The sequence below is a fragment of the Phallusia mammillata genome, chromosome 5 (assembly GCF_965637545.1).
Source record: "Phallusia mammillata chromosome 5, kaPhaMamm4.hap1.1, whole genome shotgun sequence".
NCBI classification, from domain to species: domain Eukaryota; kingdom Metazoa; phylum Chordata; class Ascidiacea; order Phlebobranchia; family Ascidiidae; genus Phallusia; species Phallusia mammillata.
In genome coordinates, this window is record NC_137256.1 from 1858762 (window position 1) to 1871185 (window position 12424).

Sequence of the window (12424 nt, forward strand, 5' to 3'; positions counted from 1 at the left end):
ATCAAGGAAGCTTCATCCACGATGAGGATCCTAGTCTCTGCGCGGATCGTATGCATTGCCTAACAACAAACGATCGTCTTAATATTCCTCAATCCAAAGTTTGCGATGGCTTTGCTGATTGCAAAGACGGAAGTGACGAAACCGTGGTGGAAATCTCCGGAAAGTTTCGTTCAAAAATTTGCAATGGTTTTATTGAGTGCAAAGACGGAAGTGACGAATATCCGGAAACTTGCACAAAACAAGGAAGGGTCAATTGTTCCGCGTTAAATGGAGCTAAGTTATGTTAGCATCTGTGGATTATAATAACAACCCCCACTCTGTTCATCTTATAGCAGTGGTCTCAAATTTTTTCATTATTTTTTCAAAACAGTCCCTTTGCCATTATATCGTGGGCTCGCAGTCCTTTAACTGGAATGTGTAGAAAAACGAAAGTTGATTGCAGAATTTTAAGCTAGTTATGCAAAATTACGTTTAACAATAATCTAAAAACTGTTTGCGACATCACAAACAAGACAAGAAACATTACGATTGTGCGTGAACAATTGCGTTCTTGTCACGCAATAAAGGCTATACGGAGACAGTCGATTTTCAAATGTTACTTTGATTAACACTTTTTCAGTGGCATAAAGTGACGCCAAATAAAATTATGCAAGTACTTGAACCTTTTCGCGGTCCCCGCAAAATTGCTTCAGGGACCCCTGAAGGACCACAGACCCCAGTTTCCGCTGTCTTATATGTTCATGTGTTTAGGTTTCCATAAGTAAATCAGAGATCTGTGATTTTACGATAAACTGTGATGATGAAAGCGACGAAACTAACTGCACGAGTGACGGAAGGTTCTATTGCGAAAACAAACAACCTTTGTTTGTGAAGAAGGAAAAGGTTTTTAGTTATTCCGAATAAATATCTTTTTATGGCAGTTTTAACAAAATATCCCACTAATAGATGTTCAATGGATTTGGCGACTGTTCTGACTGGAGCGACGAATGCCCAACGAAGTCAAGCAGAGCAAATGAAAACGTTTTCTCATCGCGATACGAGCTGATCGCTAACCCGGTGTTACGAGCTGTTGTGTGGATAATGGCGTTCCTCGCAATCTTTGGAAACCTGGTATATTTGTAATGCTTGGCTGAAACAAAACACGTGGTTCTAAGTTCCGACAAACTAGATGGTTTTTGCAGGTCGTCATGGTTACTGAGATGAAAATGTTGGTGACGACAGAATCACAATCGGCCTCATTTCAAACCAACCATCTTCTTGTCTTGAATTTGTCGATTTCCGACCTGCTTATGGGAGTTTATCTGCTCATGCTCGGCGTTGCTGGTGTTCAATATTCTGGAGACTACTGTTCCAATGACCTTGTTTGGAGGTCAAGCCGGGCGTGCAATTCAATGGGCATCTTGGTTTTGCTTTCCAGCGAAACATCAGTAATTACAATGGTCCTGCTAACAGCATTTCGACTTTACGCTGTGAAAAACGTGAGTATTTTTTAATGTATATGTGCTCTGGTGTTTGCAGCAAGCAACTTATGTTTTGCAGCCGTTTAATGCGCCATATTTCCCCAAACTGAAGATTATTATCCTTGCCATCATCTTATCTTGGACAATTTCATTCACACTGGCTTTTATTCCTCTTACGTCTCAATTTCAACATTTGTTTGAAACCAAAGCGTGGATGAAAGAAAATCCGTTCTTCAAGAGTCATGTCGTTGACTTTTCAAGTGAGCAATTGTAACACATGTGTATATTTAACCGTTTTTATCTATCGTGTGTTGTCTTGCAGGCATGGACACTTTCATGAAACGGTTTGTAAAGTTTCGACACAATTTTACCATCAACGATTCCCAGTCACTCGATGGCGCACTTCTAAGGGTGCAAAACATTTATTCTTGGGCGGATTTTGTGGATATTCTTGAATATTATAACTACACTGAACTGTTTGACATTACAAGATATTTAGGGTATGTATAGTTACAATCAAATGGGATTTCAGTTATTGTTGCTGTAACTGAATGTTATTCTCAGGTACTACAGCACCAACAGTGTTTGCATCAGTAAACTATACGTGACACCGACCGACAAGGCTTGGCCATTTTCACTTGGCATCATCACTCTAAACTTCGTGGCTTTTATGTTTGTTGCTGTGGCGTACGTTTGGATTTACAAGAGGTCGACTGCCAGTGGCAGGCAAGTGAATGAGAGGGCCCAAAATGCGAGAGCTGAAAAACAGAACCAAGGTAAATCCGATAAGCGCAACTTAAATATTGCTCCTACTTCTGGTGTTTGTTGCAGAAATGCAAAAGAAAATCATCCGGCTGGTCTTTACTGATTTCTTCTACTGGGTGCCAATCTCAATTATGGCTTTCCTAAACTTCGGTGGAACAACTGTACCTCCAGTGATTTACGCAGTGTCAGCAATAATCCTGCTTCCCATCAACAGCTCTCTCAACCCTCTCATCTACTCCAACGCCCCGAAAATGCTCTACGGTCGAGTTCGGAAGCGTTTGCATGACGTCCGACGACGTCAACAGCCACATGACAACCGACGAGTTAACGTGGCAGTTGTGGCTGAAGCCGCCCTCTGACAATTAAACGACAAGCGACACACATGATTGACAAGCCAAGCGGCTAAACCGCACAAATCATGTATTGTGCGGCATGTTCATATTTATTGTAATTTTCAGTTGTTTGCGAATGTTTCGCAGTTTCGTGGTTCTTCGATCCTTTTTGCTATTTTGTGTAAAACTTGGGGTCAAATACATGTTTTTGTTTTGTGCATAATTTTGTTACAATGTGTCTGCTGGGAATTGGCATTTACCGTTGGCAACCCGGGAAATCCCGATTAGTTTTCATAAAATCTCGGGATTGGAGGCGATTGTTTACATTCAATGGGGGTACGCGTTGTTTAATTTTCATAACAACTTTATTTTGAAACAATCATACAATGCAGTAAAGCAGTGATTCTCAAACTTATTCATTATTTTTTTCAAAACGGTCCCTTTGCCATTATTTTAAGGGCTCGCGGTCATAAGCTTAAATAGGCATTTCAGAAAAACGAAAGTTGATTGTAGGATTTTAGCTAGTTATGCAAAATTGCGCATAACAATTTCGATTGTGCGCAAACAATAGCATTTTTGTTAGTTTCATGGAATAAAGGCTATTGTTTACCAATGAAGACAGTCGATTCTACTGATTTAACTGATTTAGTGGCACAAACTGACGCAAAATAAGATTATAGAATTACTTTCGCGTTCCCCTAAAATTGCCTTACGGACCCCAAAAGGACCGCGGACCCAGTTTGAGAACCGCTGCAGTAAAGCATACCTCGGCAAAGTTTGGCGCAGTAAACTGAAAACACATTAAAATCAAAAGGCTTAGTTAGGCGTTGTAGGGCGAGCCGGACTATTCGAATCGGGCTTGGGTTTAAGAAAACAAGTTTAAAGTTATTTAAAACCTGGCAAGTTTAAAGCTGCCGGGTTTGGGTCGTAGGTTTACTTTCTATTCACGATTGATTAGTTGCACATAACCTGCATAAAAACCGACAACAAAATGATAAGTTTCTAAATGACAATCACACACAAACATTCGCCGTGACTGGAACAAGACTCACCAAACTGCGATAATCACTAACCTTAGCACAAATGTCGGAATTAGTATGTGTTTTGAGTCGTTCGTACAATTATTTCATTCCCCAAAGCCACTTTAAACACAAACAGTACAAATAATACAGCAACAATTATTAATTCGCCCGCAGCACATATTTGAAAGGAATATGACAACAATGTTTTTAGGCGATCAGTTGTAATGTTTGGCAGACTAACATCAAGTTTAGAAAACCTTCAATATCGAATCTGCCGATAAGTAATTTCCGACATATAAATTATTCCTGATGCACAAAACACATGAGATTATAGCATGAAAATTAATAACAAATCTAGCCAAGATTTATTGCGCAGTACCTAAAGCGGGTTTCCGAACCAGCTTCATACATTCAATCGTTACGATATTGCTTAAAACTTGTACCAAACAGAAAATTGCAAGCGGTGTTTTGTAAGCGATTCTGATGTCTTGTAACTAAAGTTTAAATACAACTAATGAATTAAAACTACACGAAACTCATTAGTAAACATTCTAAGCAGTGGTGGGATTCGAACTTTTTTGTCAGCCGGTTCTATCACAAAAAGTTTATTGACAGTAATCACTAATGCTAACCGATTCGCTGATCTTTCGTGATACGGTTCTAAAGAACCGGTGCAACTGGCTGAATCCTACCACTGATTCTAATCTGTTGGAGTTAATGTAAAGAGTAGGAAATGTTGAACCTCGGATAATTATAGGAGTTATCCGAAGTAAACACCATCCATAAACCGCATGAGTTACAAACAGGGGAATAAATAGAGGAAGCGTAACCGGAATAATAATTTCCTGACCATGACTGCTGGAAATTATCATGAGAATACAATTTTAAGATATCCGCGTTCTGCTGGGTGCTGAAAACGTTGAAGGTCAAATGAATGTGATCGTAATATTCGGGGAAGTACCAGCATTCGCTCCAGCGGATAATTACTTGGGTAATTGCGAGAAGAAATGCTTCCCGTAGGGCCTTGTTAGTGGTGAGATAAATCGCAATGAGTGATGTTGGATGATGGGACGGTGGGGTCATCCGGTATTTCTGTGGTTTCTTCGACAGGGTAGAAGTTTCATATCTTAGCTGAAAACCTGTGCTTGTGTAGTAGTGGTCTGACCATAAGCTGATAAGCATGTAGTTCCCGCTGGAGTAAAGAGGTGCTGTGTTATAGTAACTTTCCATATAAACTCCTAAGATATCAGAGTATTGCGAAGATCCGTCGTAAACCGTGACATTATCACCAGAGGCAAGTTGCATGTCGTTAACAGTGAGTTTTATGTTGGGTGGCTGTGAACCGTCCACGAGCACTTCTGGTCGTTGGGAGAGTTCCACGGGTAATTAGGGGAAGTTATATATCCGTATCTGTGATATATGTCCAGGTGCTGTCCGTGCAAACAAGCTGCGGTGCTGGGCACTTTCGTGGTCTCCGGCTGTTCGGTCGTCATGACAACGGGAGTCGAGCGCACGCGGAATTTGAAACCCCGATTTGGGTAGCTCGAGTCGGACGAAAACTCGACGTACATGCGGGATGTGGTGGTCCGGATCGCAAAGTTTAGCTCCAGCCTGTGAAGGTCGCCAGCAGGTGGCGGTATGCGTCGTACAGCTGAACTTTGTCGTATGAGTCAAATGCTAAAATATGTGTAATGTTTGTGAGGTGCAGCAGAGGTATATCAATACGGTGTATCATAATGAATGTTTCTTTATTTTATTATTCTGTTCAAAGCTTTATGGATATTCTTACGAAAATCATTGCTTACAACTAGTTCAAAATATTTTGGGTGGAAATTAAAAAACAGTCTCGGATATGCAAGTTACCGAAAAAAGCAAAAAAATCAACATTTTGCTCAACTTGTATTTATTGGTGGGATTCAGCCGGTTCGCACCTGTTCTATAGAACCGTCTCACAAACTTTTATGAGACCGGTTAGCATTACTGGTTACTGTCAATGGACTAGTTGTAACAGAACCGGCTGAAATATATGGCTATTGTGATAAAACCGGCTGAAAAATATGACTTTTGTGATAGAACCGGCTGAAAAATATGACTTTTGTGACAAAATCGACTGACAAAAATTTCAATCCCACCGCTGCTTGTACTTCTTTTTTTCATTTTTATTACTTTAATGCAGTGGTGGCCAAACTACGGCCCGCGGGCCGCATGCGGCCCCCAGTCCTGTTCATCCGGCCCGCCAAACACCTTGCCAAAAAAGGCTTGTTCAAAATTGTGGACAGTGGCATTTATCTCATTGATATATAAACCTTTTATTAAATACAAGTGTAAACAAGATGGTGTTATTTATTGTTATTCTACTACAATAATATATATTTTAATAAAGATGGCAACCAGTTACGACAAATTTTTCGTAAATCTCATTTAATCCGGCCCTCCAGTGGCAGACAGTTGTAAATTTGGCCCTCTGGTAAAAAAGTTTGGCCACCCCTGCTTTAATGTGAAGTGGTTTATTACTGTACATATGTCGACATATTGAAGCATTTGTAATGTAACCAATTACAATTATTACATAACTGGTCATTTCACCTCTTGCTTTAACAAAGTTTTACAGATGTTGTTGTCGATTTTAGACTTTGTAAACCTATTGTTTGCTTGTTGCAACAACAATTATGCAGCAAAAATGCTTACAACCTCTACAGTTAAACACGTAAATAATATGTAGAAAAAGTAGTTTACCCAAAGTACAGGCAGATAGCTGAATGGTTTAGGGCTCCTGTTAACAAACAAGCGTTAAAAGCTGATTTGCGTCCTTGGTTCGAATCTCGTTCAAAACGTAACCTGGAGTGAAATTGGAAGTCTAAATTTCTTTATTTTAGCCAAAACATTTGAATTGGAAATGCAATAAAAAATGCAAAACATTTTAAAACCTAAAAATGCTTTGAGTTCTGCAAATATGTGCTGAATATTAAATAGATATAACATGTAACTGCACATTAGGCGCATTATCAACCAAGCATTACAAAATAAATAAAAAATGTCATAAACAGACCTGTTTCGATGCGTGTTTTTGAACAACTACATAAAATATATAAACGGTTCAAACAATTAAAACAAACTTACAGGATTAAATATTTCTAATTGTGTATTTAACTAGTATTAAAATATAAAATTTTATTTTCCCTTTTTGCAACTTAAAACAAAAATGTTTCCTCGCCGAAATACCACTCGACACACTTGAATAATTTTTGTGACGTCACGACCAATCAGCTTTCGAGCTTCACCCGCGCCAAAGTCAATCCTTTCCTTGCAAAGTCATTTGCTTGTGGAGTTGGTGGAGTGCGGAGGTGGAAGGCTGGCGGTGTATTAAGGTGAGTTGCTATGTAATTCTTGGCAGTAAACGTTAACTTACTTATTACTGTGCATCGCTATATGTGATTGGGTAAGGATAATGTTTTGACAAGTGTGTGACATATAGTTTATAAAATTTGTGTGAATTGCAAATTACAGTTAAAGGCCTATAAACAACTAATTATGTAGCAATACTTTGCGTCATAGGCGTAAAAAATATTGCAAAATAAAACTTTGTATTGACACTTATATATTTTTGCAGCTTTTATTGCATCAATTACACCGTCAGAAGTTATAGATAATTCTTCCGTCTCCAAGTTCAGGTAAAATTAACTTAACATATTTAACATTTAACTATTAGTCATTTCAGCTGCTAAACAAAGTTAACTTTACTGTCAAAAACAGAACCATGTCACTAAAGCGTTTACTGTACGTGGCAAGTTTATCCACGCACATTTTTCTGTGACGTAACACGCGGCGCTTTTCCTTAAGGCGATGATTTAGAAAATCGCGTCTCGTGCGCTTTTTGCCTGTAGAAATGTTGGGTTCTAGTGCAAAGAAACCTTTGTTGTTTTTCAATGATACAATACTTTCCTTAAAACGTAGAACTGATGTCATATATATAATGTGCTTTTTATTGACAGATTCAAATCACCTCGTCTGCCCAACGATTTCATTCAACTCAATTCTCATCCATCAACCAACGTTCCTCAACTTCAAATATTTATTTGTATGTAAACACAGGAGTCTGTCGTGGGTCAACCGGGTTTGCGGAACTGTTAGGCCTAACTTAGGTTAACTGGCGCTAGGGTGAGTGATCTATTCTTTGCCGAGGTTGACTCGTGAAGAAGTCTTCCTCGGTGGTCAAAGAATGGTCCAAGTCTGTAAGAGTGCTACTATGTCAGCAAGTTGGCGCTAGGACTAGAGTTAGAGCAGCACTCGTCAACTAAGGGTAGGTTATAGGTAACATAGGTGGGGTACGTTTGGGATTCGCGCGCCACGTAGGACCTTAGTTTAGATCGATTTCTAGCTAGGCGTGGCGCGTTGTTAAATGGCTTTAGCTAAAATAAGGTGCGCTCAGAAACACGGCCTTGGCATGGCCTCCACCGCATTCGCTGGCCGCGGTGTAGGCGGGGTCAGAGTAGGGACACCGCTACCCCCAATGAAAGTCCAGGCTCGTGGACCTGAGGGGGCCGGCATAGCATTTTGCCCGAAAAGTCCCGCGAGCCACCCTGGTAGGGCGCAAACTGTTGTTAATTGTTTTCCCAGCCCAGCGGTTGCGTAATTTATTTGGGTCCTTGCGGGGGGACTCTGAGGGCAAGGGGCAGTGACGCGATCTGCAGAGTTATACGCTGTAAATGTCACTGTTCCTTTTCAAACAAGACTTCTGCGCCTATACTAACTGTAAAATAGGGATGTTGTGGATTTTTTTTCGGGTTTTGACCAGCTTGTATGATCTATGCTTGTGTATTCGTTTCAAAGTTTTCTTCACTAAGAAGAGACTGCGAATTGGATATCAAGCATGTGATGTTAAAAGCCTCGATAGTCGCGATAAATTTATTATTACTTAACATGGCGCTGATTTATTGCCCCAATGCCCTTGTTTGCTGGTCAAACCCATTTTTTTTCGTGGATTTAGGCTAACTTACTTACATCCTAATTCAGTTCCGTTTTTCTGCTTGACCCGGCCACCCAGTCATTATGGGGCAGTGGTTATTTGGGTGGTTGTAAAACACGACAGACTCACCTTCTACTTTTCTAGGCTAATTTGCGACGGCTTTATGCAGGTCAGTTAGTTGAGGCAAGTTTGTGTACTTTTAAATCGGCGGCGCAGGGACGATGGCGGTTCCAACGTTTTGTTTCAGAAACCGTTTTCGATTGCCGAAGCATTCTAACAGACGTGCGAGAGATAAACGACGATTTCGTCCACCGATTGCTTGCCCTTATATTTTGAGCTTGCGTTTTCCCTCTTTCATCAACCAAAATGTGTGCGAGTCCACTTTTTCTATCCTTTATATTTCTCGTTAGTTAGACCAGTTCTTGGGGGGTGTTGTGCCTTTTTACATCAGCCGACAGGTTCTTCATTATATTGTTGTGTTTTTGTTTATTAGTCGTCGCTCTAACCATGCGAACCGCCATCGTCAAGTGTTAGAAATGCAGATAGTTGAAAGTTATTCCGAAAGTCCGTTTTTACTTTACATTTCACTTTTAAACATTGTTTTGTTTGTTTTTTCAGATTCAGTGCCACATTTATGTTCTTTATTTGTCAAAATTGGAAACAATTTGAATTGAATTTGTTGGAATCTGATTCTTGCATTCCAGGTACTTGTAATTTTGCAATATTTACAAACCATATTGTTTTGTTTTTGCAGGTTTTCTTGTTTTTCAGGTTTTAAAGTATATTTTTTTGTTTTGCAGGATCTAAACTTTTTTGTTTCCACAGAGCTAATAGGAAATTTGCATTTTAAATGTTTCAATTTTCTTGCACTTTTCCGCAGATGTAACTTATTTTTGTTTTGTGCCTTTTGTGTGTTTTGTGCCTTTTGCAGAAATTTATTCTGTAAATAGCATATTTAACCCCGTTTTTTTCTTTTGCAGGTTTAACAAACATCTTTTTTTGTTTTTCAGGTTTTAGGCGATTTAAGTTATTTAATTAACAAAAGTATAGGAGCTTATATGTAAATAATGAAGCTGTTTTATGTTAGTTACGTTTGTTTCAAAAACAAAAAAGTCATTTTCTTCGTCGTTCTGTCGATCTTTGGCTCCACCTATCGGCTAGAGAGCACCCTAGGTTCTAAACTAAATGAATGTTTCAAGATTCAACTCGTCTGGTATTTTAGTAAGCCTAACATAAAAACAAAATACAACTGCTTTGTTAGGGTTTTACATACAACACATTTTAAATTATTTTTTTAACAGGGGGGTCAATAGGTCAACGAAACCATCCAACCGGAATCTGTGTAATTCTTTTATGCGAGGTAATGCTCATTTCACGTTATGCTGACTGTGGTGAAGTATCTGACCGTTCTCCATACCTTGTAATTTGTTTCCAGGTTTTACAACAGATCAACTCAGCATGGATGGTCGGATACACTTGCCCTTAACGTCCAACTTTACAAGGTAGATTTTTATTTCTTAGAGAAACGTTGTTTTTGCTTTAGGAGTGTTTCTGTAACTCGTTGATGTTGCATGATTTAAATCCTTTTACTAACAATGTTGGTTTATTCAGGCACTGAGCACATTAACTCATCGTCGCTACAATACATGAATGAAACGCCAGTTTGATCTGCGCACGACATTTAAGGCAAGATTTAAAAGGTAGCTTGTTATTTTTCATAGAGAAACCTTGTGTTTTAGTTTCTGTCAGATACTAGTTTGTTTTTCAGGCGTTGCAAAAGGCGACAGCACAACATCAGCCTCGTACACATGCGATGAAGCCACAAAGGTAATCAAATGCCGGAAGTCTTTTTGTGCGATGCTACACGAAAAAACAAAACAAAGAACTTCATCAACAAATCCGCTTAACAATCGAGCTCAACGAACAATCTGACACGACAGGAAATATCAGCCCAACTTCAAACCTAGCATCTACAAACTTTCTGAATGTAGCAACGGTTGTTATGTAATTGACACGTGACTTACGCTGGACCAATCCGCTTCCTAGTTTAACAAATCAGCAGAAGTGCGCAAAGAATTTGTTGGAAGCAATTGTATCTAATATAACACTATCCGGTTTATAATCGATTAAATGCGGTATCACAATATTATGTACAGATAAAAATTAAAACCTGCATTGCAACAAATTGCATTTCTCAACGAAACTTTCTTCTATTTACAGGATTCTCATTGTTGTTTGTTTGTTTTATAGCATTAATATGAACTATTTTATGGTTTGTATAACTAAGCCAAGCCCTTGTTTTGTGTACCCATGTTTTATTTTGTGACTTGTTTCACAATTTAACTCCTATTGGGCTACCGCTTTGGTTTTACCCAGAAGACTTGTCGAAACTTTATGTTGTTTTTACAAATATACTGCTTGTATGTAGAACCTCTATTTCATTGGAAGTAATCTACAACATCAGTTAGCCTTTTCAACAAACATTTGGATTTCATTTAAACCCTCTATCCAAAAAGTAGGAGGATGACGTCACAGAGCGAAAAATGTTAATGAAAATAACAAAATACCCCCTGGGATTTGGGGAAAGAAAAGCTAATTACCCTCAGGGGAATATCCAATGCGGTAATTTTAACACAACGAAAAAAACACAACGTGAAAGTGCTTTAAATGTCTCTATACTTTATGTGTTCGGTGTTTAGTTGTAGTACGTAAGTGTTCTATAACAAACACTTCTGAACGTTAAAAGAGCAATTTAAGTCTCCCGTTTAACCATATACGTGTTATTTACTTAACGACAGTATGTAACATAGAAAATACTGAACAAACGTTTAATACGGTGTAGCTACTGTGCGTTTAATGTTTTCTGTGCAATACGCAGATAAACTGGCGCTACATCTCGTTGTATTTCTGTCTGACCAGCTTTTTTATGTATGTTGTGTTCACATCGGTTATGCACTAGTTACTGTTGTTACAATTCTTGCTTCTTATTTTTTGTGTTATTTCTGTTTGTTTGCTGCTTTCACAATTATTTGGTTGTTTCCTTTTCCTTTTAGATTATGTTGTTGTACTTGCTTTTCATACACCTAGGTTAAAGTTACAAGTGGGTTAATTATAAAGTCTCATAATGCGAATATATATATTATTTAATCTCTTGTGTGATACTTGATGAGTTTGAAGAAATTTTGATTAAATTTATTTTATGTTTAGTCAACTTAAACTTAAATGTTGTACCTACCCACTTCAGAATAAATTCGAGGGTAATTTCGCTGGGCAAGGATCTGCAAAGTTACATAAATTTTTTAGGATGATTGATTACATTGCAGTTAGACATTGTTTAAAAACCTACATGCACAGACAATCTACTCAAGTTACGATGTCTAATTGTTTTCTCTTGATTGCAACATGCTGAACAGAATAGTCTTCGTTACTTCTTTCTTTAAAATGATTGACAACAATACAGTCGTGCAAATTTCTAAAACTAACTTCAAAGAGATATTATGCTTGTTTTTTTTGTCCCACTGATTGCAGTTTAGTGAATATATCATCATAATTTGGTAAAATGGAAAGCTGATGAATAAAAATATATTACAGCAAAACTTTCGTGCTTTGTTATAATAGTGTGGAGGTAATAAGTTGAAGATACATTATATCCTAAAAGTTAGATATATTTCAACATGTTAAAATATTTATAGTTAAGCTCAAGAAAATCGGAAAACAGTTTATAAGAGGAACATGCCATGCTGGGCCACTCGAGTGCGCCCCTGAGCTAAAACTCTCTGCCTTAAGGTTAAGCAGTTTTTAGATCGCTAGTTCCCAACCTTGTAGGCTGAATGCAACAATTCCATTTTATAAAAACATTTGTGCTATACCAACCACCAC

At 38.4% G+C, this 12424-nt stretch overlaps 1 protein-coding gene and 2 long non-coding RNA genes across 4 annotated transcripts; all 3 read left to right on the forward strand.

Annotated features, from left to right (window-relative positions):
• The first annotated feature begins 1023 nt into the window (after positions 1-1023).
• LOC145229970 (G-protein coupled receptor GRL101-like) lies at positions 1024-2635 on the forward strand. Its single transcript, XM_080095319.1, has 6 exons — positions 1024-1110; positions 1182-1478; positions 1540-1720; positions 1783-1960; positions 2025-2236; positions 2292-2635. Exons 1-6 carry the CDS (start codon positions 1081-1083, stop codon positions 2582-2584), a joined length of 1191 nt encoding a protein of 396 aa, XP_079951445.1. The 5' UTR covers positions 1024-1080; the 3' UTR covers positions 2585-2635.
• Positions 2636-6910: 4275 nt separating this feature from the next.
• Positions 6911-9166, forward strand: LOC145229488 (uncharacterized). Its single transcript, XR_013860457.1, has 3 exons — positions 6911-6947; positions 7190-7250; positions 7572-9166. It is a non-coding gene; the product is annotated as an uncharacterized LOC145229488 (long non-coding RNA).
• A 393-nt stretch (positions 9167-9559) lies between these two features.
• LOC145230692 (uncharacterized) lies at positions 9560-11820 on the forward strand. 2 transcript variants are annotated; one of them, XR_013860732.1, is made up of 5 exons: positions 9560-9766; positions 9847-9905; positions 9981-10047; positions 10157-10245; positions 10314-11820. It is a non-coding gene; the product is annotated as an uncharacterized LOC145230692 (long non-coding RNA). The 2 variants fall into 2 exon arrangements; XR_013860731.1 differs by having other exon boundaries at positions 9560-9758.
• Positions 11821-12424: the final 604 nt, after the last annotated feature.